Here is a 27,433-nt window from a genome sequence, read left to right as displayed (position 1 = left end):
TCCAATCTGATTTGGCAGAGTTTCTACAGCTGGATGCCCTTCCTAACGCCAACCACTCCGAGAGTGTAGTGGGTGCTTTTACGTGTCACCCGCACAAAAACGGCCAGGCTCGAAATGGTGTCTTTTATGTGCCACCCGCACAAGAGCCAGTCCAGGGGCACTGGCAACGATCTCGCTCGAAAACCCTACAAGGCCAGTCAGGCGGTACTGGCAACGGCCACGCTCAGGATGGTACACCTTATGTGCCACCCGCACAAGAGCCAGTCACGGGCACTGGCAACGATATATATATATATATATATATAGGACTATGGCCACTAAAGTGGACATTTAATGTGCTAGAAATAGACCACATGTTGTGTCTACTAAGACCTAATGGTTCTCAAAGGTGCAGGAGTGGTTATAGGCACAGGAGTGACTTATAGGTGCAGGAGTGGCTGTGTGGCAAGTAGCTTGCTTACCGACCACATGGTTCCAGGTTCAGTCCCACTGCGTAGCACCTTGGGCAAATGTCTTCTACTATAGCCTCGGGCCGACCAAACAAAGCCTTGTGAGTGAAAGAACCCTGTCATATGTATACATACATACATGTATATATATATATATATATATATATATATATATATATATATAGTACTGCTGCTGTCCAAAGGAATTGGTATAAAAGACAGAAAACCAGCCAACTTATTACAGTCTGTTAAAGTCTGTCATACCGGCCATGACGAAGGGAAATAGCCCTGAAACTCGAGTCGCCTTTATATACTTATATTTATATATTTGATCCTTTATATTGAACACTCAATACTTTCTTTCATGGTGCCATCCATTTAAAAAAAAATTTTTTAATTTTATTTTATTTTATATTATATATTGTATATTATATTATATATTGTATATTCCATATTCTATACCCCACATTGGTTCTGCAGGAATATAAATAAAACATAAAAAACAGACAGTGTTGGAACTCTTTTAAACAAAATAATATATTCCTCTATACACAATCATACAAAAAAACCCCCTTTTTTGTATTTATTTCTACTCGCATATATATATATATATATATATATATATATATATATATATGTATGTGTGTGTGTGTGTGTGTGTGTGTGTGAGTATGTGTTTATGTGTTTGTATTTCCCCCCCCCCCCCCCAATATCGCTTGACAACTTATGCTGGTGTGTTTATGCCCCCATAACATGGCAGTTCAGCAGAAGAGACCAATAGAACGAGTACTTGGCTTACAAAGAATAAGTTCTGGGGTGGGGGATCGATTTGTTCGACTAAAGGCAGTGCTCCAGCATGGCCGCAGTCAAATGACTGGAACAAGTAAAAGAATAAAAGGATATATATACATACACACATAGATATATGTATGTGTGTATGTATGCATTTGAGTGTAAGCGCATACTCAAACACCACATAGGTGACAAAGAGTGTAACCACTTCAAAGGCTCAGAATACAGAATAATTGCTAAAATTCCTAGAAAAGTTTGTTAGTCGGTCAGCCTATAGTCAGCCTGCCAGTCAGTCTGTCCGTCAGTCTGTCCGTGTGTCTCGTTACACTGTTACTATTGTGCACTTCAGGTTGTCCATACAAATTCATTACTATGTAGATATCTATTTACCTATCTACCTGTTTATGCCATTCTCTCTCTCTCTCTCTCTGTTCATCTATCTATTCTATTCTTTCTCTCAGTTTGGTCTATCTGTCTCACTTTTTGTCTGTTAATTTATCTATCTATCTACCTATCTAAAATTCAATAATAGGATGAATTCTTTTACAAGAATTTATCAAGTAGCTAGCGTGAAAAAACCTCATAAGGGAAAAAATCCATCATTTATTCCCCCAAAATATATTTATTTATATAAGGGCATTACTATATAATAACGCCTCATGCCATGAGGGACTCTAAGGTCAGACTACCATAAAAATGTGCTTTTTTATAGTAGTCTGACCTTAGAGTCCCTCATAGCGTGAGGCATTCTTGTATAGTAATGCCCTTATATAAGTGTGGTGGTGTGTTTACGTCCTCGTAACATAGCGGTTCGGTAACATAGCGGTTCGGTAAAAGTGACCTGTAGAATAAGTACTAGGCTTACAAAGAATAAGTCCTGGGGTCGATTTCTTCGACTAAAGGCGGTGCTCCAGCATGGCCACAGTCAAATGACTGAAACAAGTAAAAGAGTAAAAGAGTATATATGCAATAATTCTAAAGGTGGAAAAGAATGCTTTTTAGCTGCTGAGAGATGTAATTTTATAATTAAAACTAAATTCAAAATTTAAATTTTGGAACATATCTCTTTATTTACTTGTTTACATAAAACAGTTTTCTATGCCTCACTGAAATAAGTTTAGAAGCAGAGATGTGTGTGAGTGTGTGTGTGTGTGTATCTGTAACATCAATAGGTCAAGCTAAGATCTTGTTCAGTGATGTGTTGAAAGAAGTAATTTGACCTCGAGACAATAAGCTCTTTGTATCAGTGTCAATTTATGCACATTCATGCTTACACACACACCCACTCACAAATACATACATAGTCAGGCGGTACTGGCAACGGCCACGCTCAAAATGGTGTCTTTTATGTGCCACCCGCACAAGAGTCAGTCCAGCGGCACTGGCAACGATCTCGCTCGAAAATCCTACGAAGGCCAGTCAGGCGGTACTGGCAACGGCCACGCTCAAAATGGTGCATAGCACCCACTACACTCTCTGAGTGGTTGGTGTTAGGAAGGGCATCCAGTTGTAGAAACTCTGCCAAATTAGATTGGAGCCTAGTGTTGCCATCCGGTTTCACCAGTCCTCAGTCAAATTGTCCAACCCATGCTAGCATGGAAAGCGGACGTTAAACGATGATGATGATGCATACATACACACGTGCACATACATATAGGTATACACACACACACATATATACATTTTCAGGAGAGCTCTGTTGTTTTTCTTCTCTCTGTGTTATCCCAGAAGGGGAAATTGTAGCTGCTTTGGGACTGGGTAGTAAACTGCTTTTTAATTGAATAAATTTTTGTCTCTCAGGTGGCAAACTCTATGGCAATTTATCATAAAAGAGAATCCCTTGCATTTTTTAAGAAGTCAAGATACCTTTGTATATTGAAAGAGAGCCTCTTCATGCCTGATTGGTGGGAGGTGTAGCCTTCCTGTGTTGAGTGTTACATGCCCTTCGTAGCAGGAGGCCCCCAATATTTATCACATGTCCGGGGCAATTCCCCCCTATAAATCTGGCCCTGGTTACATGTATTATTTAAAACAGTTTGATTTAGCTCCATGCAACTTTGGTCCTTCCTTCTAGACCAGGGGTTTTCAAACTTTTTGACTTGCGGACCCCTTTATATTTCAGGCTTTACCTTAGGGACCCCCTTATAAATGCTTATGAAATTTATACATAAATATTTGCTTAAAATAACATATATTTTTACATTTATTTATTTAACAGTATTTAACAAAATAGGTTTATTGTCAATTAAAAGATTTCGATTAAAAAACATATATAAAATCAAATTGCCCATAAAAAGTATTTGCTGTCCATGGACCCCCTGTCTTGTCCTTGCGGACCACAGTTTGAAAACCCCTGTTCTAGACTGCATGGTTCCAGGTTCAGTTCCACTGTCTGGCACACTGGGCAAGTGTTCTCTGCTATAGCCTCAGTCTGACTAAAGCCTTTCAAGTGTATTTGGTGGATGGAAACTGAAAGAAGCCCATTATATATATACATACACACAATGGGCTTCTTTCAGTTTCCGTCCACCAATTCTATGTTGTGGTGGAGACAACATGTTCTTTGTCTATCTCCTTAACTTCTTGGAGATTTTAGGTATTATTATACTAATGTGTCCATCTGTTCTAATTTAATTAAATTCTATGTCCTTGTGCAGCTGAGGATTGCTCTGCATTTTTAAATTGATGTAATTATTACATTGTTCAATTAAATGGAGTTGCATGAAACGATCGTACTGCATTACCTCTGGATATCCTTGTTGCTTATTTTGATTTTAATCACCTTACTTTGAAATTGTATGGATAATACCGTACTAAATTCTGGTGCCTCAACTTAAGTACCATATTCACCTGAATTTAAATTTTTGCCATATATATATATATATATATATATATCTTCGAAACGCTGGTGTTAAAACGGGGGTAGCTGATGAAGGAAAATGTTCTCTATGTGGCTTGTGTGTTTTCTTGTCTACGTTTTGTTTGCAATGTCCTGTACCTAGATATGCACCTATACATACATGTGGATGTCGGTATGCACATACCTGTACGTATATATGCATATACTCATTTACTATTTGTTTATATATATATATATATATATATATATACATATATATATATGTATATATCTGTTTGTATATCTTTCTCTCTGTGTGTGTGTGTACGTGCGTTTCTGAATCTGTGTTTATTTCCTACCCATTGCGTGACAATTGGTGTTGGTGTGTTTGTGAACTTAGGGGTTCGGCACAGGAACCGATGGAATAAATATCAAGCTTTAAAAAAAACAAGTACTGGGGTCGACTATAAATTCTTCAAGGCGGTAACCCCAGCATGGCCGCAGTCTAACGGATGAAGCAAGTACGAGGTAAAAGATATCTATCTATCTATTCATGTACATAATCGCACGCACACTCATTCTGAAGTCTTAGTTCGTGACATATTTCATCATCTTTTTCTTATCTGTAAAGATAGGCGGGTACACAACTAACTGGTTAGATACATGTATGTGTGTAGATGCATATGCAGCAATTAATATGTGTGCGTATATACAGTTGTGCAATCATCCATATGTATAATGAGGGCGGGCTTCCAAAAATTCTGTTTTAAAGCTATTGAATTAAAATCGTATTTCGTCATTTCGTCAGTCAGTCGCCGACTGTGAAACCAAATCCAAGTTTTCAAACCAACCCTCGAAAAGAACGTTAAACCTCGTGTTGCCCGGCATGGCGGATGAGAACAGCACTGCAACTATTAGCAAGAAGTAAGCCTTTTTTGACCCTTTGTTCATTTATCTGTGCGTGTATATATATATATATGTATATATATGCAGTGGTTGTGTATAGTGATGTACAAGTTGGCTTATATATGTAGTTTTTAATGTATGGATGTATATTTTTTCGTGGAGTAGAGAACAGACGGAGTTTAAACACAACGTGTCTCGTTCGCACCCCACGCACCGGCTATATGGGATGTATGTTGTGCTTGTGTGTGTATATATATATATATACATATATATATATATGGCATTGGCATAACTACAGGGTTTTACCCCCTAGACTTTGGGAGTAGTTATGCCTATATACATATATATATTATATACACAAACACGAATATAGACGTGTGTGTGTGTATATATATACATATATATATATATATATATATACACACATGCACAAACACGAATATAGACATGTGTGTATATATATACATATGTATGTATATACATGAATATAAACGTGTGTGTGGATATATATATATATATATATATATATATATATATATATATATATATAAACAAATAATAAATGAGTATATGTATATATACGTACAAGTATGTGCATACCTACATCGATCTGTATATATAGGTGCATAAGAAAGAAAGAAAGAGACCTCGATATTATGCAAATAGAGGAATTTATCTGTAAAAATATGTGAATAAGTGTCACATGTTTACAGATATATATATATATAGAGAGAGAGAGAGAGAGAATGAGAGTCATACATATACACATTAAATGATTGCATATTGAATGACCATCTTAATGATATATTTCATGTTTTTCCTGTTTATTCTATGCATGTGTGATTGGGGAGGCATTCTGTCTGCTAGTAATAACTACCAAATCTTATTGTCTCAGAAATACAATAGACAAAGAAACCCCAGCTACAGCACTAAGTCTGACTAAAAGGCAGGATGTCCACAGAGGGAGCGCCTTTGATCATAAAATTACAGCAATACACCAGATTTGATCTCTTTTGGAACAGAGTTAAAGGAATTGAAAAGTGTGAGCCAGAGATCCTGTAGTCTTAGATACACTGTGCCTAAATAAAGGACAGGATGGTCATAGTTGGTATAACTTTGATCATAGGTCTGCTGGACCAGGACTGACCTTGGGCTAAACAGCAACAACAACAATGACTGAAGGACACATTGAATATTGTAGTCTTAGATACACCATGTCTGAATAAAAAATAGAATATCCACTTTGGGAATACCGTTCATTATAGGTCAGTTCGATCAGGACTAACCTGGGGCTAAACAATGACAGAAAGACACATTAGATAATGTAGTCCTAGATACATTGTGTCTGAATAAAGAGAAGGTGGTCATGGCTGGAATACCTTTGGTATTTACTGGGTCAGGTCTGACCTTTTGGCTAAACAACAATATCAATGAGGAAGTAATACATGTCTGTACAAGTATATAAGGCTTGGTTGTGTGGTAAGAAGTTTTCTTCCCAGCCACATGGTTCTGGGTTCAGTCCCACTGTGTGGTACCTTGGCCAGGTGTCTTCTGAAACCTCAGGCCTACTGAAGCCTTGTGAGTGGACTTGGTAGACAGAAATGTATATATATATATATATATATATATATATGTGTGTGTGTGTTTGTCCCCCACCACTGCTTGATAATCAATGTCAGTGTGTTTTAGGAGTGGCTGTGTGGTAAGTAGCTTGCTTACCAACCACATGGTTCCGGGTTCATTCCTACTGCGTGGCATCTTGGGCAAGTGTCTTCTACTATAGCCTCGGGCCGACCAAAGCCTTGCGAGTGGATTTGGTAGACGGAAACTGAAAGAAGCCCGTCGTATATATGTATATGTTTGTGTGTCTGTGTTTGTCACCCCAACATCGCTTGACAACCGATGCTGGTGTGTTTACGTCACTGTAAATTAGCGATTCGGCAAAAGAGACCGATAGAATAAGTACTAGGCTTACAAAGAATAAGTCCTGGGGTCGATTTGCTTGACTAAAGGCAGTGCTCCAGCATGGCCGCAGTCAAATGACTTGAAACAAGTAAAAGAGTAAAAGAGGTTTGAAGTCAAGAAATTTTTTTTAATTAATTCTACTTTGCAGTTTTATTTTAGATATTTACATGGTGGGGGTAGTTGATAAGTTATCAGCAATTCTAGGAACAAGGGTCAATGACATAAGAAGTATGCTGACCTTGCACCCACTGCAGGGCTAAACTAAAAGACCTGTGTGTTTGCGTCCATGAAATACAAGATTTCGTGGAAATAGGTAGCAGAAAAGTGTGGTTGCTTACAGAAGAGGGGAAGGAGGAAGATTTGTTAGTGTTAGTGATGGGGCGTAACTGCAGTTTAGTGCCCGCCCTTGTAACTTTCCAGAAGATTTGTTTCTGTTTTGATGAAATACAGGCTATAGTGAAAATACACAGCTGAAAATTGCAGCTACTATAAAAATAGGCATTGTTGTTTGAAGCCAGTGAAAAAGTGTAACTATATTTTAGTGCGTCACTGCTTGTTTTCATGAAATGCAGGACATAGTGAAACTACAGAGCTGTAAGTTGTCATAACTTCTCAAAGAAGTTGTTACAGCCAATGAAAAGGCATAACTATACTTTAGTGCCCCACTCGTTGATTTCTGAGAAACCTCTGCTTGCTTCCATGAAATGCAGGACATAGTGAAACTACAGAGCTGTAAGTTGTCATAACTTCTCAAAGAAGTTGTTGCAGCCATGCTGGGGCAATGCCTTGAAGGAATTCAGTCAAATGAATCAACCCCAGTACTTATTTTTTTCATTAAGCCAAACCACAAAGTTATGGGGGCATAAACAAACCAACACCGGTTGTCAAATGGTGGTGGAGGGGGCACACACACACACACATATGATGAGTTTCTTACAGTTTCTGCCTGACAAATCCATTCACAAGGCTTTTGTCAGCCCAAGGCTACAGTGGGGGCCGTTTGCCCAGAGTGCCATGCAGTGGGACTGAACTCGGAGCCATGTGGTTGGGAAGCAACCTTTTTATCACACAGCCATGCCTGCACCTATGTACAGGATTTCTCTTTTGCATTGGCACCAGTATGATCGAAAAACTTGCAAGAAGAACCCCCACCCCCACCCTGCCTCTGACTTAGTGGGAATGCAGTAGAGAGGGGTGAGGTTGGCTTTATCTCAGGTGTTGAGAGGCTAAAGGGACAGAAACAGATGCCTTGCTGTAGGAGAGATAAATGGTTACGCCCCCCCCCCCATTATGTAATGGTGGGTGGGAGTAACTGGAAGGTAGACACTGATGTTGGTAAGGCAGTAAGCTGGCAGAAACGTTAGCACACCGGGCGAAATGCTTAGCGGTATTTCGGCTGCCGTTACATTCTGAGTTCAAATTCCGTCGAGGTCGACTTTGCCTTTCATCCTTTCGGGATCGATTAAATAAGTACCAGTTACGCAATGGGGTTGATGTAATCGACTTAATCCCTTTGTCTGTCCGTATTTGTCCCCTCTATGTTTAGCCCCTTGTGGGCGGTAAAGAAATAAGAAACATTAGCAGGCCGGGCGAAATGCTTAGTGGTATTTCGTCTGCCACTGCGTTCTGAGTTCAAATTCCGCCGAGGTCGACTTTGCCTTTCATCCTTTCGGGGGTCGATTAAATAAGTACCTGTTATGCACTGGGGTCGATATAATCGACTTAATCTGTTTGTCCCCTCTATGTTTAGCCTCCTGTGGGCCATAAAAAAATAAAGATATTGGTAACAGGCTGTCAGAGTCTATTCTCAACTAGCTGTCCCCATGCCGTCAAAAATGACGACTAATTATAGTATTTTATATATAAATATGGATGGTAAATCAAATTAATACACTTGTCAATGTTATCTAGTATTTGTCTCTTGAGATGTGACATTGATCATCATTTGTTACTGAAAGAACACTGGTTCACACACACATTCACATACTTCCCTTGTACACACACATGAACTCACACAGAGTTGAAACGCTGTTTGAATTTTCTTTCCAGCATTGAATGTTCACCATCCTACCAGTTTGCCATCACCCCTTACTTCCTTATTCGTCTATCGCCCCTTTCCTTTCTCATTCATGTGTTGTGACAGAGAAAAACACAAGAGTATTATTATAGTAGAAAACATTTCTGCCAGAAGGCGAGCCGGCAGGACAAAAATACTTGGCTGCATTTCGTCCGCCTTTACGTTCTGAGTTCAAATTCTGCTGAGGTCAACTTTGACTTTCATCACTTTCAGGGTTGATAAAACAAGTACCAGTTAAGCAGAAGGGTCGATGTAAGCCACTTACCCTTCCACTGAGATTGCTGGCCTTGTGCCAGGACTTGAAATTAATATTCATGAAATTGAATACAAGAGAAGGAGTATCAACAAGGGATCGGGAAGAGTGGGTAGGTAAGTTAAGAGAGTGACAGAGGGTTGGTGATGGGCTGTGTGTGTATGTATACACACATATATATATTCGTATGCACATATATATATATATATATATATATATATGCATACATATATGTTGTCAATTTACGTTCAATTCATGTCTGATGAGCTTCTTTCATTTTCTGCCCACCCTCACAAGTCCTTGGTCAGCCCAATGCAGTGGAATTCTGGTTTAAGCACCCCATGTAACCCCTTATAGCTTTTTTGGTTTTTGGAATTTTTAGGAAAGTTTTGTGAGTTCAGGAATTCATACTATTAGGGAAAAAAAAGAAGTTTTTGTGTGTTAATTTAAGGGCGATTTAACTGTTGTTTTTAGCACATCTCACGACCACCTGATACTTTCCTCGTTTCTTTGTCACTCTGACATGTTTTGATGTTTTCCAATATTTCTTTCCCCATAAACACATTTAATGGAATGATTATGCGCCCAAGAGTGGTCCATTGCTGAGATTTAAGCAAAAAATTCAGACTGTCTGTATATTAAACTCTGATATTAAAAAGAAAATTCAGAAGAAGGGTGGAACTTTTAGGATTTATGGGTGGGTGTGGTGGGTAACAAATTAAAAAAAAAAAATTTTTCATCATCACATGAATTCTCATGTGTAGATTCAAAAAATAAAAGTGTTATGAATGGTATATGGGGTGTTTAAACCAGGATTTTGCCCCCAACGCTATAGTAGAAGATACCCAAGGTGTTGTGCAGTGGGGCTGAAACTGGAGCCATGTGGTTGGGAAGCAAAGTTTTTACCACACAGCCATGCCTGAGAAGCTTCTTTCAGTTTCCATCTACAAAATCCACTTACAAGGCCTTGGTCAGCTCAGTGCTATAGTAAAGACACTTGCCCAAGGTGCCACACAGAACTACATGTTTGCTAAGCAAGCTTCTTAACCACAGTCATGCGTGCGCCTGTATACACTCCTATTATACATTTTTATTAAAAGAAACCTTTTTTTTTTTTCTTTCCTTTCCTGTCTTTGATGCTAGGTAGAATGGCCTCAAAATCGGTGTTCTAAGCATCAGCCATGCTCCTCCGAACAGCATCTCTCCTGTTATCACGGTCGGCAGTGGCAGGGAGGGCGTGTCCGGGCTGGTTCCGTATCGTCCCGCAGACAAACAGCAAGATTCCGCCTCTTGCCTGTTTTCACTCTGCTCCGTCGACCTTCTCTAAGAAACGGTAAATAACTTTGCCTTTTACTCACCCCATCCCATACATGACCATCATGCCTCATACTCCTTTCCCTTCGTTTGAAAAACAAAATATATGTTGGGTTTGTGTTTGGATTGCAGCAGCAGTAGTAGTAGTAGTAGTAGTAGTAGTAGTAGTAGTAGTAGTAGTAATTGTTGTTTTTAATCAAAGGTTTTTCCAGTTGTGACCATCTTATCTTTTACTTATCTTTCAGGCCTAATGTATCTAGGACTAAATTATCCGATGTGCCTTTCATTGTGGTGGTTGTTGCTTATAGCCTTTTGGTCAGTCCTGATAAAGCAGACCTATTATCAAACATGTTCCAACCATGACCATCCTGTCTTTTATCTGATATAGTGTTTCTAGGACTACATCGGCCAATGTGTCCTTGTTGTTGTTGCTTAGCCCCATGTCAGCCCAGATCCAGCAGACCTATGACCAAAGGTGATCCAACCATACCCTTCCAATCTTTTAGTTAGAAATAATGATGTGTGTATATATATATATATATATACATCATCATCATCATCGTTGTCGTTTAACGTCTGTTTTCCATACTAGCATGGGTTGGACGATTTGACTGAGGACTGGTGAAACCAGATGGCTACACCAGGCTCCGATCTGATTTGGCAGAGTTTCTACAGCTGGATGCCTTTCCTAATGCCAACCACTCTGAGAGTGTAGTGGGTGCTTTTATGTGCCACCGGCACGAAGGCCAGTCAGGTGGTACTGGCAATGGCCATGCTCAAATGGTGCTTTTATGTGCCACCTGCACAGGAGCAAGTCCAGCGGCACTGGCAATGACCTTGTTTGAATGTCTTTTCACATGTCACTGGCACAAATGCCAGTAAGGCAACGGGAAAATTCCTCAGTTTTAAAATGTGGCTTGAGTAGACCCAAATGAAATCAGGTTATAATACTAGTGTGTATATCTATACTATATATAAAACAGAGATGTGTGTGTAATCGCTTTTCACGTGAAATCGACTTCACCAAATGCTTCCATACTTGTTATGCGTGAATAATTTGACCTCGGATAAATCTTAGGCTCTTCATTTGATTTTTTTAATTAAAAATAGATAATATTGCTTTATATTTAAGATTCACTTCTTTAAAAAGGTTCCTCAATGTCAACTTCCGGTATTGACGTAACAACGGCAAAAAAGCTTCACTCTCTATTTTGTGTGTTCGTGTGTATGAGAGAGAGAGTAAATACTACATACACACCGCTCTCTCACTCTGTCTCACACACACACCCCTTGACTCACTCACACTCTGTCTCTTACAAACACACACGCGCGCGCATACACACGTATGTGTGTCAGGGGCCAAAATTAATCGCAAGCTTTGACTGCAATATGGGCGTCAATGCTCTTCTGCACAGAAGTGTGTATAAGTGGATTGAAAAGTTTTTAAATGGCCAGACAAGCATGAAGCACAAAGAAGGAGCTGGACGCCCATCAACCTCAACCTCAGATGTCACGATTGAACAAGCTTGAGAGATGGTTCTAACAAACTGACCAGTGACCATCAATGAGGTGGCATGTTCTTTCAGCAAATTAGCAACGGTTCTGCATACAGAATACTCCAAGACAGCTTTGAAGAAAAAGTAAAGTTCCTTCTCAAGTCATATAGACTCCAAGAGCCAATTTCCATTTCCATGGCGTGTGTATATTTCCCACCTGGATGGGACACTGGTCTGTCACAGGATAACTTATTTTTGCCAGCTGGGTGGACTGGAGCAACGTGAAATGAAGTGTGTTGCTCAAGATCACATCTCCCAATCCAAGAATTAAAACCACAATCTTACAACCCACTAACCTAACCACTGAGCCACGCACCTCCACCGCCAAGGGAGCTTACCAAAATGCATAAGCACATTCATGTGATCGGTTAGTGCTTACTCAATCATTACAGTAATGAGGGCAAAGCTTTCTTTTGGAGAGAACAGTCATATGAGATAAGACTTTGGCCCATCGCTTTCAGCCAAGATCTGAAAAGCAGCGCATGGAGTGGGAAACGCCTGGAATCACCAACACAAAAGAAATTCATGACTCAACCTTCACAGTCTGTCTGTCTTTCTCATTCACTATTTATCTATATGGCTATCTGTCTCTCTTTCTCTCACTTTCTCTCTCTACCTCTTTAACTATCTATCTTTTTATTTATAATAATATTAGGGACAAAATCCAAAATTACAGGTAAAAACTCAATTAATTATTAGTTTTTAATTATTAATTTTTCTATATGTGATAGTGGATTTTCATCGAAGAGTTCTTGAAACTTGGTTCTTTTCCCTAAAACTATATATCTTTTTATTTACCTATTCATCCAGCCATCAATCTATTTTCCTCTCTATTTACCTTCCTATCTATCTTTCTATCTATGGTATGTTCTTATATCTCAAGTCTGAGTGGTTGGCTAATATGTATGTATATATGTATGTATTATGTATGTATGTATGTGTTTGTATACTGTGTATACATACATACTACACACATCCCTGTCTGTGTTTCTTTCTTGTCCAGTGAGCAGAAGCGTCAGTTGAAGGCTCAGAAGAAAGCCCAGGAGAAAGCAGAAAAGTGTGCCTTAGTGTCACCATCAGAGAAGCAGAACAAACTCATCAGCACCGATGACGATGATATTGATCCAAATGTGAGTAACCCCCCCACTTTTTCATTGTTTATTATTCCAGGTGGGGCAGGTTCTTCAGACTCACCTCGTCACATGTTCCACTCATCTTCGATATGTGTGTGTATATCTGCGTTTGTAAAATACACCATTTTGAGCGTGGCCGTTGCCAGTACCGCCTGACTGGCCTTTGTGCCGGTGGCATGTAAAAAGCACCCACTACACTCTCGGAGTGGTTGGCGTTAGGAAGGGCATCCAGCTGTAGAAACTCTGCCAAATCAGATTGGAGCCTGGTGTAGCCATCTGGTTTCACCAGTACTCAGTCAAATTGTCCAACCCATGCTAGCATGGAAAGCGGACGTTAAACGACGATGATGATGATGATGATGAAAACCAAGTACTTATTCTATCAGTCTCTTTTGCAAAACTGCTATGTTACAGAGATGTAAGCACACCCACACCAGTTGTCATGTTTTGATGGGGGACAAAGACACACAAACACAAACAAACAAACAGACAAACAACAGGCTTATTTTAGTTTCTGTCTACCAAAATCCACTCACAAAGTTTTGGTTGGTCCAAGGTTAAAATAGAAGACAGTTACTCAAGTGAGACTGAACCTGGAACCATGTGGTTGGGAAGCAAGCTGCTTACCACACGGCCATGCCTTATTATGATGATAATACAGTACTCTTCCATCTCTCTCTCTTTCTCACTTACTCACTCTACTTATTTTTCCTGCAGGAGTACTTCAGAATCCGTACTAAGGCTGTGGAACAGCTGAAGGTGAGTGGCAACGACCCATATCCACACAAGTTCCATGTGTCGCTGTCACTGAACACTTTCATCGAGAAATATTCCGATGTCGAACCAGGCTCTGTAATGGAAGATGTTGAAGTCAGTGTCGCAGGTAAAGTGTGGGGGCTCATGCATGGCTGTATGGTCAAGCATGTGAACCCTTCCCTTTTTAAAAAAAAATTTTTTTAAACAGGTGCAGCAGTGGCTGTGTGGTAAGTAGCTTGCTTCCCAACCACATGGTTCCGGGTTCAGTCCCACTGCGTAGCACTTTGGACAAGTGTCTTCTACTATAGCCTTGGGCTAATCAAATCCTTATGAGTGGATTTGGTAGATGGAAACTGAAAGAAGCCCATCGTATACATATATATATATATTTATATATATATATAAATATATACACACATATATATATACATATATATATATATACATATATATATACATATATATATATATATATATATATATATATATATATATATATGTATGTATATGTATGTGCGTTTGTGTGTCTGTGTTTGTCCCCCCACCATCACTTGACAACTGATGTTGGTGTGTTTACGTACCTGTAACTTAGCAGTTCGGCAAAAGAGACTGTTAGAATAATTATTAGGCTTACATAGAATAACTCCTGGGAGCAATCTGTTTGACTAAAGGCGGTGCTCCAGTATGGCCGCAGTCGAGGGGATTTGGCTGCTATCTTTAAAATGTAGAGGTTTCTCTCATTGCTTCATGCATATATATATATATATATATATATATCCCTTTAGCATTTAAACCAGATATGTCCACCTAAATATTCTCCCTGTTTTATGTTCAAAACGACCAGATCCAGCCTCTCACACCTACCCCACAATGTCATTCTAAAAATAAACAATCACATCTTTGAAATCTCAAAGCTATGAGATAATGCATGATTAATTGAAAACAAGGCCAGATCCAGCCTCTCACACCTACCCTACAATGTCATTCTAAAAATAAACAATCACATCTTTGAAATCTCAAAGCTATGAGATAATGCAGGATTAATTGAAAACAATGTGAATAAATAAGGATTATATTGGACAGGGTGATCTGAATGCTGATGGGTGGCATTTCGTTTGTCCCTATGTTCTGAGTTCAAATTCTGCTGGGGTCAACTTTGCCTTTTGTCCTTTCGGGGTTTGATAAAGTAGGTACCAGTCAAGCCCTGGGGTTGATGTTATCAACTAACTCCCTCCCATCAAAAGTTTGTGCCTCTCGTAGAAAGGATTGATACATTGAATATATATAGGCGTGGGCATGGCTGTGTGGTAAGTTTCCTTCTCAATGACATGGTTCTGGGTTCAGACCCACTGTGTGGCACCTTGGGCAACTGTCTTCTATTATGACTTTGGGCTGAACAAAGCCTTTTGAGTGGATTTGGTAAATGGAAACTGAAAGAAGCCAATTGTGTGTGTGTATATATATATATATATATATATATATATATATATATATATATAGGCACAAGCATGGCTGTGTGGTTAAAAGCTTGCTTCATAGCCACATAGTTCCGGGTTCAATCCCACTGTGTGGAACATTGGGCTGAACAAAGCCTTTTGAGTGGATTTGGTAAATGGAAACTGAAAGAAGCCAATTGTGTGTGTGTGTATATATATATATATATATATATATATATATATAGGCACAAGCATGGCTGTGTGGTTAGAAGCTTGCTTCATAGCCACATAGTTCCGGGTTCAATCCCACTGTGTGGAACATTGGGCTGAGCAAAGCCTTTTGAATAGATCTGCCACTGCTTGACAATTAGTGTTGGTGTGTTTATGTGACTGTAACTTAGCAGTTCAGCAAAAGAGACTGATAAGATATAATAGAACTGAAAAATTAAAACTTTGTTCTTTTCTTGGCAGCTTGGAACTTCTCCATGTCCCGATGGTTGCCAGAGCCTTCGCTTACACCACTTCTCTTTCTCTTATTATGTTCTTGTTGTCCTTCTCCTTCCAGGAAGAATCCACTCCAAGAGAGTGTCTGGTGCTAAACTTCTCTTCTATGATCTCCGTGGAGACAATGTCAAAATCCAAGTGATGGCCAATGCAAAGTACGTTCTCTCTCTCTCTCTCTCTCTCTCCCTCTCTCTCTCTCTCTCTCCCTCTCTCTCTCTCTCTCTCCCTCTCTATCTCTCTCTCCCTCTCTCTCTCTCTCTCTCTCTCTCTCTGTATTTGGGTACATTTTGAGCGTGGCCGTTGCCAGTACCGCCTGACTGGCTCCTGTAGGATTTTCGAGCGAGATCGTTGCCAATGCCCCTGGACTGGCTCTTGTGCGGGTGGCACATAAAAGACACCATTTCGAGCGTGGCCGTTTTCGTGCGGGTGACACATAAAAGACACCATTTCGAGCGTGACCGTTTTCGTGCGGGTGACACATAAAAGACACCATTTCGAGCGTGGCCGTTTTCGTGCGGGTGACACATAAAAGACACCATTTCGAGCGTGGCCGTTTTCGTGCGGGTGACACGTAAAAGCACCCACTACACTCTCTGAGTGGTTGGCGTTAGGAAGGGCATCCAGCTGTAGAAACTCTGCCAAATCAGACTGGAGCCTGGTGTTGCCATCCGGTTTCACCAGTCCTCAGTCAAATCGTCCAACCCATGCTAGCATGGAAAGCGGACGTTAAACGATGATGATGATGATGATGATGATATATAAAAATGAGAATCTCTTATATATATATATATATATATATATATATATATATATATGTAAATTTATATACTCAACTACCTCATAAACAGGAGTTACACCCCAGTCATTTTGTGATCTTTGCTACCCTGGTATCTATTAACCAATTTATTTTGTCTGAGTTATTTATTAATTAGGAGAAAATAAATACATATAATAATATATATATATATGTGCAGTCTCAATATATACTCTCGCTCTGTTTATCTCTCTCTCTCTCTCTCTCTCTTCATTGTCATTTATAGGTATTATAGATCTGAAGATGAATTCCTGTCAACAAATGAAAAAGTGAAGAGAGGAGACATGGTAGGAGTAAGAGGATACCCAGGTATGTATATATATGTGTGAGTGTGTGTATGTATATTTGTACAGTTTTATATATTTTTTTTATATCTATACTCACTGTGAGTCACTCTCACACACTCACCTTCTCTCACTCACCCTCATTGTTAGTCACTCAAACTCACTCCCTCCCACCCTCTCTCACTCACTCTGAGTCACTCAAACTCACTGTCACTCTCTCACTTTTACCCTCTCTCACTCCTTCACTCATACTGACTGTGAGTCCCTCAAACTCTCTCTCACTCTCACTCACTCCATCTGTCCATCCATTACGTTACATCACAATGGACTCTCTTCTCTCGTTAAAGGATCAGAGTTCTGCAATTTCTTGCTGAACAAACCTTACTTGCTTTCTTCATGCTCTTGCTTGATGGGGCTGGGCTCATCCCAGGTTAGAGGTCCCAGAGGCAGCATCATGAGCCAACAAGATCCACCAGTGCTCTCTATCGTTGGCAGTCCCATGCCAGCCCCTCTGTCTTCTCCAAGGTAACGGTGAACCTCTGGAGATCTTCCCCAATCACATCCAGCCAACTGGGGTTGTTAATTAGTTAATTAACGTAGGTGACTCTGAGGAAACCCCACTAAGGTTAGAAAATCAATTAAGTCTATCCATCGTTTTTTCCAATCTATGGAGAAGTAGTTAAATTTTTTCTGTTTGTATGTTTACTATGTAGATTGCATATGCACACACGTGTGTGTGCATATGTAAGTTTTATATATGTATTTGTTAATATATATATATATATATATATATCTATATAAACAGGAAACAACTTCTATCTCATTCCAGGGTGAAAAACTAGAGGTAGTCGATAGCTTCCGCTATCTGGCTGACCAAGTTAGTAGTGGGGGTGGGTGCGCTGAAAGTGTAGCTGCTAGAATAAGAATAGCCTGGACAAAGTTTAGAGAGCTCTTACCCCTGCTGGCGACAAAGGGACTCTCACTCAGAGTAAAAGGCAGACTGTATGACGCATGCGTACGAACAGCCATGCTACATGGCAGTGAAACATGGGCTGTAACTGCTGAGGACATACGTAAGCTTGCAAGGAATGAAGCCAGTATGCTCCGTTGGATGTGTAATGTCAATGTGAATACCCGTCAGAGTGTAAGTATCTTGAGAGAAAAGCTGAACATTAGAAGCATCAGTTGTGGTGTGCAAGAGAGACGATTGCGCTGGTATGGACATGTGGTGAGAATGGATGAGGATAGCTGCGTGAAAAAGTGCCACACCCTAACAGTTGAGGGAACCCGTGGAAGAGGTAGGCCCAGGAAGACCTGGGCTGAGGTGGTGAGGCAAGACGTTCGTACATTGGGCCTCACCGAGGCGATGACTACTGACCGAGACCTTTGGAAATGTGCTGTGCGTGAGAAGACCCGGCAAGCCAAGTAAGATCGTTGCCAGTGCCCCTGGACTGGCTTGTGCGGGTGGCACATAAAAGACACCATTTCGAGCGTGGCCGTTTTCGTGCGGGTGACACATAAAAGACACCATTTCGAGCGTGACCGTTTTCGTGCGGGTGACACATAAAAGACACCATTTCGAGCGTGGCCGTTTTCGTGCGGGTGACACATAAAAGACACCATTTCGAGCGTGGCCGTTTTCGTGCGGGTGACACGTAAAAGCACCCACTACACTCTCTGAGTGGTTGGCGTTAGGAAGGGCATCCAGCTGTAGAAACTCTGCCAAATTAGATTGGAGCCTGGTGTTGCCATCCGGTTTCACCAGTCCTCAGTCAAATCGTCCAACCCATGCTAGCATGGAAAGCGGACGTTAAACGATGATGATGATGATGATGATGTATAGGCGCAGGAGTGGCTGTGTGGTAAGTAGCTTGCTTACCAACCACATTGGTTCCGGGTTCAGTCCCACTGCGTGGCACCTTGGGTAAGTGTCTTCTACTTATAGCTTCGGGCCGACCAAAACCTTGTGAGTGGATTTGGTAGACGGAAACTGAAAGAAGCCCGTTGTACATATGTATATATATATGTGTTTGTGTATCTGTTTGTCCTCCCAACATCGCTTGACAACCAATGCTGGAGTGTTTACGTCCCAAAATTAGGACGAATGCTGCCGTGGATTAGCTCCAAGAGGCCATCACCTCTAGCTAGCTATGTGACACACGAACCTGTCCTTTATAACCTTCGAACAGGGGAGGTCAGCAGCTTCCCCTTGCTGGTTTGGCATCTGCAGACTAGTTTCAGGGTGTTGCCCCTTGTCAATGCAGAGCAGCTGAACCCAGCAGGCGTCGCTACTGATGGCTTCTTGGAGCTAATCAACGGCAGCATTCGTCCTATTTTTGGGACTGCCATGTTGGCTTGGCGATAACTATTAATTTCCAGTACCGCTGCCGTAGTCTCCTTTAGAGAGACTTAGAAATATTAATATCTCTCTCTCTCTATATATATATATGTACATATACACACATATATATATATCATCATCATCATCATCATCGTTTAACATCCGCTTTCCATGCTAGCATGGGTTGGACGATTTGACTGAGGACTGGTGAAACCAGATGGCAACACCAGGCTCCAGTCTAATTTGGCAGAGTTTCTACAGCTGGATGCCCTTCCTAACGCCAACCACTCAGAGAGTGTAGTGGGTGCTTTTACGTGTCACCCGCACGAAAACGGCCACGCTCGAAATGGTGTCTTTTATGTGCCACCCGCACAAGAGCCAGTCCAGGGGCACTGGCAACGATCTCACTCGAAAATCCTACGGGAGCCAGTCAGGCGGTACTGGCAACGGCCACGCAAAAAATATATATATATATATTTGTGTGTATGTATATATAAATGCACATTTAGGTGATGACAGTAATTCACAAAATATTTTTATTCAGCACAAACAGAGAAGAAAAGTGAAGTGGGTTTAGGTGGGATTTGAACCATGAACGTGAAAGAATACTGTGTACGTCTGCTTCTAATTAACTTTCCTTTGTCTCTATTGACAGGTAAGACCAAGAAAGGTGAATTGAGTATTATACCTATAGAAATGGTTCTCTTATCTCCCTGTCTACATCAATTGCCTCATCTATATTATGGGGTGAAGAATCAGGTAAGTACATGTGCACTGTCTGTCGTCTACCTCTCAGATCCCTAAAAGTCCCTATCACTCACTAATGCCTCCTATGTAGCTCCTACCAGAAAACCCTACCTCTCACTGCTCTTCTTTCTGTCTTCCTTTCTTTTCTATGACTCCCTAGCAACAGACCCTATCACAGTTCCTCTTTCTGTCAAGATACCCCTATTTCACACCATTGTCTTTTATCTCCCTCTAAAAAGGACCCTATCTGATATGAACCTCTCATAGCCATTCGATGTTTGAAAAACAGTTTTATAGAAGCGTCTTTCAAAATTCTTAGTTTGTTTTTAACAAATTCACTTGTACATTATTTACATTTGATGGATATTTGTCCTCATCTTGTTTGTTGTTAACACAACGTTTCAGCTGATATACCCTCCAGCCTTCATCAGGTGTCTTAGGAAAATTTCGAGCCTAGGTTCCCTTTCCTAAGGTATTTTTCGATGTTATTATTATTCAGGTCCCTGCATGGAATCGAACTCGGAATTTTGGGGTTAGTAGCAAAAAAGCTGCGTGTACTCCATCCCATGCAGCTGTGGTAGGTTATACAAAGGCGAAACATGTCGCCCCCTCAAAATAAGGGTAGAGGAACATCACTATCCCTTAGCAAATGACCCCTGTCTCTTATTCTTTATCCCCAAGCAAGAGACCCTACATCTAGCTTTCCCTTCCTAACAACACTGACCCCTTTTCTCTTCTTTTTTTGTCTTACCCCAATAGGAAACTCGCTACAGACAGCGCTATCTGGATTTAATTATCAACAATGAAGTGAAGCAGAAGTTTGTGACAAGAACCAAGATTATTTCCTTCATCAGAAACTTCCTGGACCAGAATGGATTTTTAGAGGTGAGTAATAGTGGCTGCATGGTGTGGTGATGGCAGTGGTGGCAGCGGTCACTCGGTTGTCACTAATCCTTAGTTGTTGTTTTTTGGGGGTTTTTTCCTGTAGTTTCAGCTCAGAGCTGTGGCCATGCTGATGCACCGCCGTTTGTTTTTCAAATAATGAATGGTTTTTTTTTTTTTGTGTTTTTGTTTCCCTTTCCTCCACTTGGTTGCAGTCGTGGCTATGTGGTAAGAAATTTGCTTCCTTAGCCACATGCTTCTGAGTTCAGTCCCACTGCATGACACCTCAGGCAAACGTCTTTTAGTTTAGTTTTGGGTTAACTAATGCCTTGTGAGTAATTTTGGTTTATGAAAATTAAAAGAAGTGTTTGCCCCCCCACTCCCCACCCCCCAGCATCGTTTGACAACCGGTGCTGGTGTGTTTACGTCCCCGTAACTTAGCGGTTCGGCAAACGAGACCGATAGAATAAGTCCTGGGGTCGATTTGTTCGACTAAAGGCGGTGCTCCAGCATGGCCGCAGTCAAATGACTGAAACGAGCAAAAGAGTATTTCTTTGTTTATTTCTTTATTTCTCCTCTTTTTTTTTTTTTTTTTTTTTTTTTTCTTACCAACAGGTGGAGACACCAATGATGAGTATGATACCAGGTGGCGCCACAGCAAAGCCATTTGTCACTCACCATAATGAGTTGAAGTTGGACTTGTTCATGAGGATTGCTCCCGAATTGTACCTCAAGGTGAGAATTTACCCTCAATCTAACAAACACATTGCTCCCTTCTGTAGCTCACCCAATAATACACCCTCAAAAATTAATTTCTGCAGAATGTCATTTAAAAATATGCATTTTCCTTCAGAGATTACAGAGGTGGACTTGCATGGCAACTCTTTCGGTCCGAGCCCGTGTCATCATTATTTACTGCCCGTTTTCCATACTGACATGGGTTGGATGGTTTCACTGGAACCGATTAGCTGTAGAGCTGTACCTGGTTCCAGTTATCCGTTTTGGCTTGGTTTCTGCGGCTGGATGCCCTTCTTTTAATGCCAATCACTCCAAGAGTTTAGTGGGTGCCTTTTACGTGTCACTGGCACGTCTCCACAACTGTGATTTCACTTGGCTTGATGAGTCTTTTCAAGCATAGCTTTGAGATTTCACTGATGTGATTGTTTATTTCTAGAATGACGTTGTAGGGTAGGTGTGAGAGGCTGGATCTGGCCTTGTTTTCAATTAATCACGCATTATCTCATAGCTTTGAAATTTCAATGATGTGATTGTTTATTTTTAGAATGACATTGTAGGGTAGGTGTGAGAGGCTGGATCTGGCCTTGTTTTCAATTAATCATGCATTATCTCATAGCTTTGAGATTTCAATGATGCGATTGTTTATTTCTAGAATGACATTGTAGGGTAGGTGTGAGAGGCTGGATCTGGCCTTGTTTTCAATTAATCACGCATTATCTCATAGCTTTGAAATTTCAATGATGTGATTGTTTATTTTTAGAATGACATTGTAGGGTAGGTGTGAGATGCTGGATCTGGCCTTGTTTTGAATTAATCATGCATTATCTCATAGCTTTGAGATTTCAATGATATGATTTTTTTTTTTTTTATAGTTTCAGCTTAGAGCTGCGGCCATGCTGATGCACCGCCGTGAATTGTTTATTTTTAGATTGACTCATGTAGAGATTATTTACATTTGATGGATATTTGTCCTCATCTTGTTTGTTGTCAACACAACATTTCAGCTGATATACCCTCCAGCCTTCATCAGGTGTCTTGGGGAAATTTCGAACCTGGGTTCTCGTTCCTAAGGTATTTTTCTATGTTGTTGTTATTATTATTATTATTATTGTTCAGGTCACTGCCTGGAATCGAACTTGGAATCTTGGGGTTAACAGCCTGCGCTCTTAACCACTACACCATATACCCGTGGGCATATGGAACTGGACTCATGTAGAGGCCAGATTGGGTCAATTTGGCCATAAGGCAGGTAGAATATTTGGGTCTGATATGGCCATTTTTAAATGCTTCAGGGGTTAAAAACAAAATATCTTCTGCTCCCAATTTCAGATGCTGGTTGTTGGCGGGATGGACCGTGTGTATGAAATGGGCCGTCAGTTCCGAAATGAGGGCATTGATATGACCCACAACCCAGAGTTCACAACGTGCGAATTTTACATGGCATATGCGGACTATAAGGACTTGATGAAGCTCACTGAGACAATGTTATCAAGTAAGATATTATGTAATGGTTACGACCATGCTGTAGCAATCTCCACCTTTACAGTTGAATCTTCTATGTTATTGTTTAGTTTTATATTTTTCGTTTTATTTTTCCCTTATAGGCATAGGTGTGGTTGTGTGAGTAAGATGGTTGCTTTGCAACCATATTGTTTTGGGTTCAATCCCACTATGCTGTAGTGTGAAGGGGGAGTTAATTTGATGAGTAGAAACAGCCTTAAAACCATCATAAATGTGTCGGTATATATGAAATTTAAGCTCATTGTATATATGTGTGTGTGTGCCTGCCTATCTGTGTGTGTGTGTGGCCTTTAAGCCCATATGTGAGTGTGTGAAGGTGCTGTGGCTTAGTGGTTAGGACATTCAGCTCATGATCGTACGGTCACGAGTTCAATTCCCGTTGCTCCATTCCACTCAGCTGGCAAATATGAGTAGTACCTGTATTTCAAAGGGCCAGCCTTGTCACACTGTATGTCACACTGAGTCTCCCTGAGAACTACGTTAGGGGTACACGTGTCTGTGGAGTGCTCAGCCACTTGCACGTTAATTTCACGAGCAAGCTGTACCGTTGATCGGAATCAACTGGGACCCTCGTAGTCGTAACCGAAGGAGTGCTCCTCCGCATATGTGAGTGTGTATGCACCTTAATCCCTTTCTATGCACGTGGGTGTGTGTATGTGCTTTAACCCTTCGGCATTCTGACCTTTCTGTCACTTGCAATGCTTATTTAAATAAATTGTTTTGAATTGATCACTACGTTATCTTGTAGCTTTGACAGTTCAGTGATACGATTGTTGCATATTTAGATCGACATTGTAGGGTAAGTGTGAGAGGCTGGATCTGGCTGGTTTGAACATAAAACAGGTCGGAAATTTGGGCCAGATTCAGCCGATTTAAATGCTAAAGGGTTAAGTTCATCATGCATACCTATGTCATATGCACCTGTGTGCATGTGTGTGTGTATGTTTGCCATAACCCCATCATATACATGTTTGTCTGTGTGTGTGTGTGTGTGTGTGAAATTATGTATTTCTATTTCTAACTGCAGCTATGGTGAAGGAGATAACTGGCGGCCACAAGATCAAATATCATCCAGACGGACCAACTGGTGAGGTGTACGAGGTGGACTTCACTCCTCCATTCCGTCGTATATCCATGATTGAGGAACTGGAGAAAGTGTTGGCCGTGAAGTTCCCTGACCCGACAAAATTTCACACCGAGGGTGGGTATATTGTCACTATCATCAATGTCGTCCTGACCATCACCATCACCATCATCATCATCATCATCATCATCATCATCATCATCTTCACTACCATCAGCACCACCATCACTACCATCAGCACCACCATCATCATCATCACCATCACCATCATCACTACCATCATCACCATCACTACCATCAGCACCACCATCATCATCATCACCATCACCATCACCATCATCACTACCATCATCACCATCACTACCATCAGCACCACCATCATCATCATCACCATCATCACTACCATCATCACCATCACTACCATCAGCACCACCATCATCATCATCACCATCACCATCACCATCATCACTACCATCATCACCATCACTACCATCAGCACCACCATCATCATCATCACCATCACCATCACCATCATCACTACCATCATCACCATCACTACCATCAGCACCACCATCATCATCATCACCATCATCATCATCATCATCATCATCACTACCATCAGCACCACCACCATCTTCACCACCATCATCATCTTCACTACCATCATCATCATCATCATCACCACCATCACCATCATCATCACTACCATCTTCATTATCGTTATTAGCAAGATTATTAATACTACTTAGATGAAATTTCTTTTGTATCTGAGATATCTGGGAGCTTTGCTGTACTCAGGAAGACCCATCCTCCACAGCAGAAGTGTTAGTGCTGCTCCTCCTGCTGATGCAGAGAGGCCTGCAGGGGCCCTGGGCCCTGTGCCAGTGTCACGTAAAGAGCACCCTTGCTGGCACCACATAAAGGGCAACCAATGTTTGTTGTTGTTGGCACTCCGTCGCTTCCGATGTCAAGGGTTCCAGTTGATCCGATCAATGGAAACAGCCTGCTTGTGAAATTAACGTGCAAGTGGCTGAGCACACCACAGACACGTGTACCCTTAACGTAGTTCTCGGGGGATATTCAGCGTGACACAGAGTGTGACAAGGCTGACCCTTTGAATTACAGGCACAACAGAAACAGGAAGTAAGAGTGAGAGAAAGTTGTGGGGTGAAAGAGTACAGCAGGGTTCGCCACCATCCCCTGCCGGAGCTTCGTGGAGCTTTTAGGTGTTTTCGCTCAATAAACACTCACAACGCCCGGTCTGGGAATCGAAACTGCGATCCTATGACCACGAGTCTGCTGCCCTAACCACTGGGCCATTGCGCCTCCTAGGGGCGACCAATACACTCTGTAAAATGGTTGACATTAGGAAGGGCATCTAGTCGTAGAGGCCAAGCCAAAGCAGACTGGGGCCTACTTGCCAGCTTGGGAAACGGAAGTTAAAGGATGATGGCTACATCTACACTATGTTTCAATCAGTTAGATCTGTGGTAGACATCAGGTGTCTGAGTCCTGGCTGTGTGCACTCTACCAGACTGGATTAGAACTAATGTAGATACATTTTGGTGCTTTGGTGCATATTGACTGTGCCTTAAGAAGGCTTATATAATACTCTCTCTCTCACACACACACATATATATCAATCTTTGAACTTCATTGTGCATGTTCGACAGAGTGTAAGCATCTTGAGAGAAAAGTTAGGCATAAGAGGCATCAGATGTGGTGTACAAGAGAGAGGACTGCGCTGGTATGGTTATGTGATGCATATGGACAAGGACAGCTGTGTAAAGAAGTGCTGATCTGTAGAGGGAACCTGCAGTAGAGGTAGACCCAGAAGACATGGGACGAGGTGGTGAAGCATGATCTTCAAACAGTGGGCCTTGCAGAGGCAATGACCAGTGACCAAGGCCTTTGGCGATATACTGTGCTTGAGAAAACCCATCAAGCCAAGTGAAATCATAGTCATGGCCATGTGTTGAGCGGAATTCTTTGGGGTTTGAATAATTCACCTCAGGAAACATGGGTGCTTCGTTCAACATCCTTAAACGACCCATATTCAGGATGGGCTACTCAGCCCGAAGAAAATTCTAACTGGACCCCCACCTGCAAGGTCATGTGTTATTTACCTTGATATGAGATCGCTATGTTGTGCACATATGGTTGTGATGCATGTGCCTGGTGTACCCCAGTGTCATGTAACTGGCACCTGTGCTGGTGGCACCTAAAGAGCACCTTCCACGCATTGGACCTTACAGAAGCAAAGTGGCTGAACTCCTTTTGAATGTTGGGCCCCATAGAAGCAATGACCGAGACCTTTGCCATTATGTCGTGCTTGAGAAGACCCATCAAGCCAAGCAAAATCGCAGTTGTGGAAGACACCGGTGTCACATAAATGGCACCTGTTCAAGTTATCTTTCTCTCTGTATCTTATCTTTCTCACCCTCCATCATCCAAAAAACATCATCATTATCAACAACTACAATATAATGACACACGGCAATCTGTTTCCTTCTCCTACAGAAAGCCGACAATTTTTTGATGATCTCTGTAAGAAGAAAAATGTGGAGTGCCCCACACCACGCACCACTGCAAGATTACTTGATAAGGTAACCTACTCTCTCTCTCTCTCTCTCTCTCTCTCTCTCTCTCTCTCTCTCTCTCTCTCTCTCTCTCTCTCTCTCCCTCTCTCTCGTCATCTCTTTTAATTTCTTATTCTCTTTCTCATCTGTGTCTATCCTTCTCTTACTGTATCTCTCTCTCTCTCTCTTTTTCTCTACTCCAACATTTTTTTGCCCCGTGAAATTGCATAACATTGGCTCATGATCATAAGGCGAACATTTTGCCCAGCTCACCGCCTTAATAATAACGGTTTCACATTTTGGCACAAGGCTTAGCAATTCTAGGGGAGGGAGTCAGTGGATCACATTGAGCCCCAGTATTTCACTGGTACTTATTTTATTGACCTCCAAACGGATGAAAGGCAAAGTCAACCGCGGTGGAATTTGAACACTGCTAAGCATTTTGCTAACAGTTCTGCCACCT

At 41.2% G+C, this 27,433-nt stretch overlaps 1 protein-coding gene across 3 annotated transcripts in view; it reads left to right on the top strand.

Moving 5' to 3' along the window:
- Positions 1 to 4,869: 4,869 nt before the first annotated feature.
- Positions 4,870 to 27,433, top strand: part of LOC106882317 (lysine--tRNA ligase) — a 30,778-nt gene continuing 8,214 nt past the window's right edge. The window contains exons 1-12 of one of the 3 annotated variants that reach the window (XM_089346128.1): positions 4,876 to 5,004; positions 10,425 to 10,614; positions 13,155 to 13,281; positions 14,002 to 14,167; positions 16,042 to 16,135; positions 17,021 to 17,103; positions 20,075 to 20,178; positions 20,926 to 21,051; positions 21,664 to 21,783; positions 23,116 to 23,278; positions 24,335 to 24,508; positions 26,912 to 26,997. In XM_089346128.1, coding sequence (XP_089202254.1) covers positions 10,463 to 10,614; positions 13,155 to 13,281; positions 14,002 to 14,167; positions 16,042 to 16,135; positions 17,021 to 17,103; positions 20,075 to 20,178; positions 20,926 to 21,051; positions 21,664 to 21,783; positions 23,116 to 23,278; positions 24,335 to 24,508; positions 26,912 to 26,997 — 1,395 coding nt within the window. In that variant the 5' untranslated portion in view covers positions 4,876 to 5,004; positions 10,425 to 10,462. Of the gene's footprint in view, positions 5,005 to 10,424; positions 10,615 to 13,154; positions 13,282 to 14,001; positions 14,168 to 16,041; positions 16,136 to 17,020; positions 17,104 to 20,074; positions 20,179 to 20,925; positions 21,052 to 21,663; positions 21,784 to 23,115; positions 23,279 to 24,334; positions 24,509 to 26,911; positions 26,998 to 27,433 lie in introns of all 3 variants that reach the window. The other 2 variants (XM_089346129.1, XM_089346130.1) reach the window with 2 other exon arrangements.

The sequence above is a fragment of the Octopus bimaculoides genome, chromosome 30, assembly GCF_046866305.1.
Source record: "Octopus bimaculoides isolate indiv1 chromosome 30, ASM4686630v1, whole genome shotgun sequence".
Lineage (NCBI taxonomy): Eukaryota > Metazoa > Mollusca > Cephalopoda > Octopoda > Octopodidae > Octopus > Octopus bimaculoides.
Note: the sequence above shows the minus strand (reverse complement) of the source record. Positions and strands in the feature narration are given on the sequence as shown.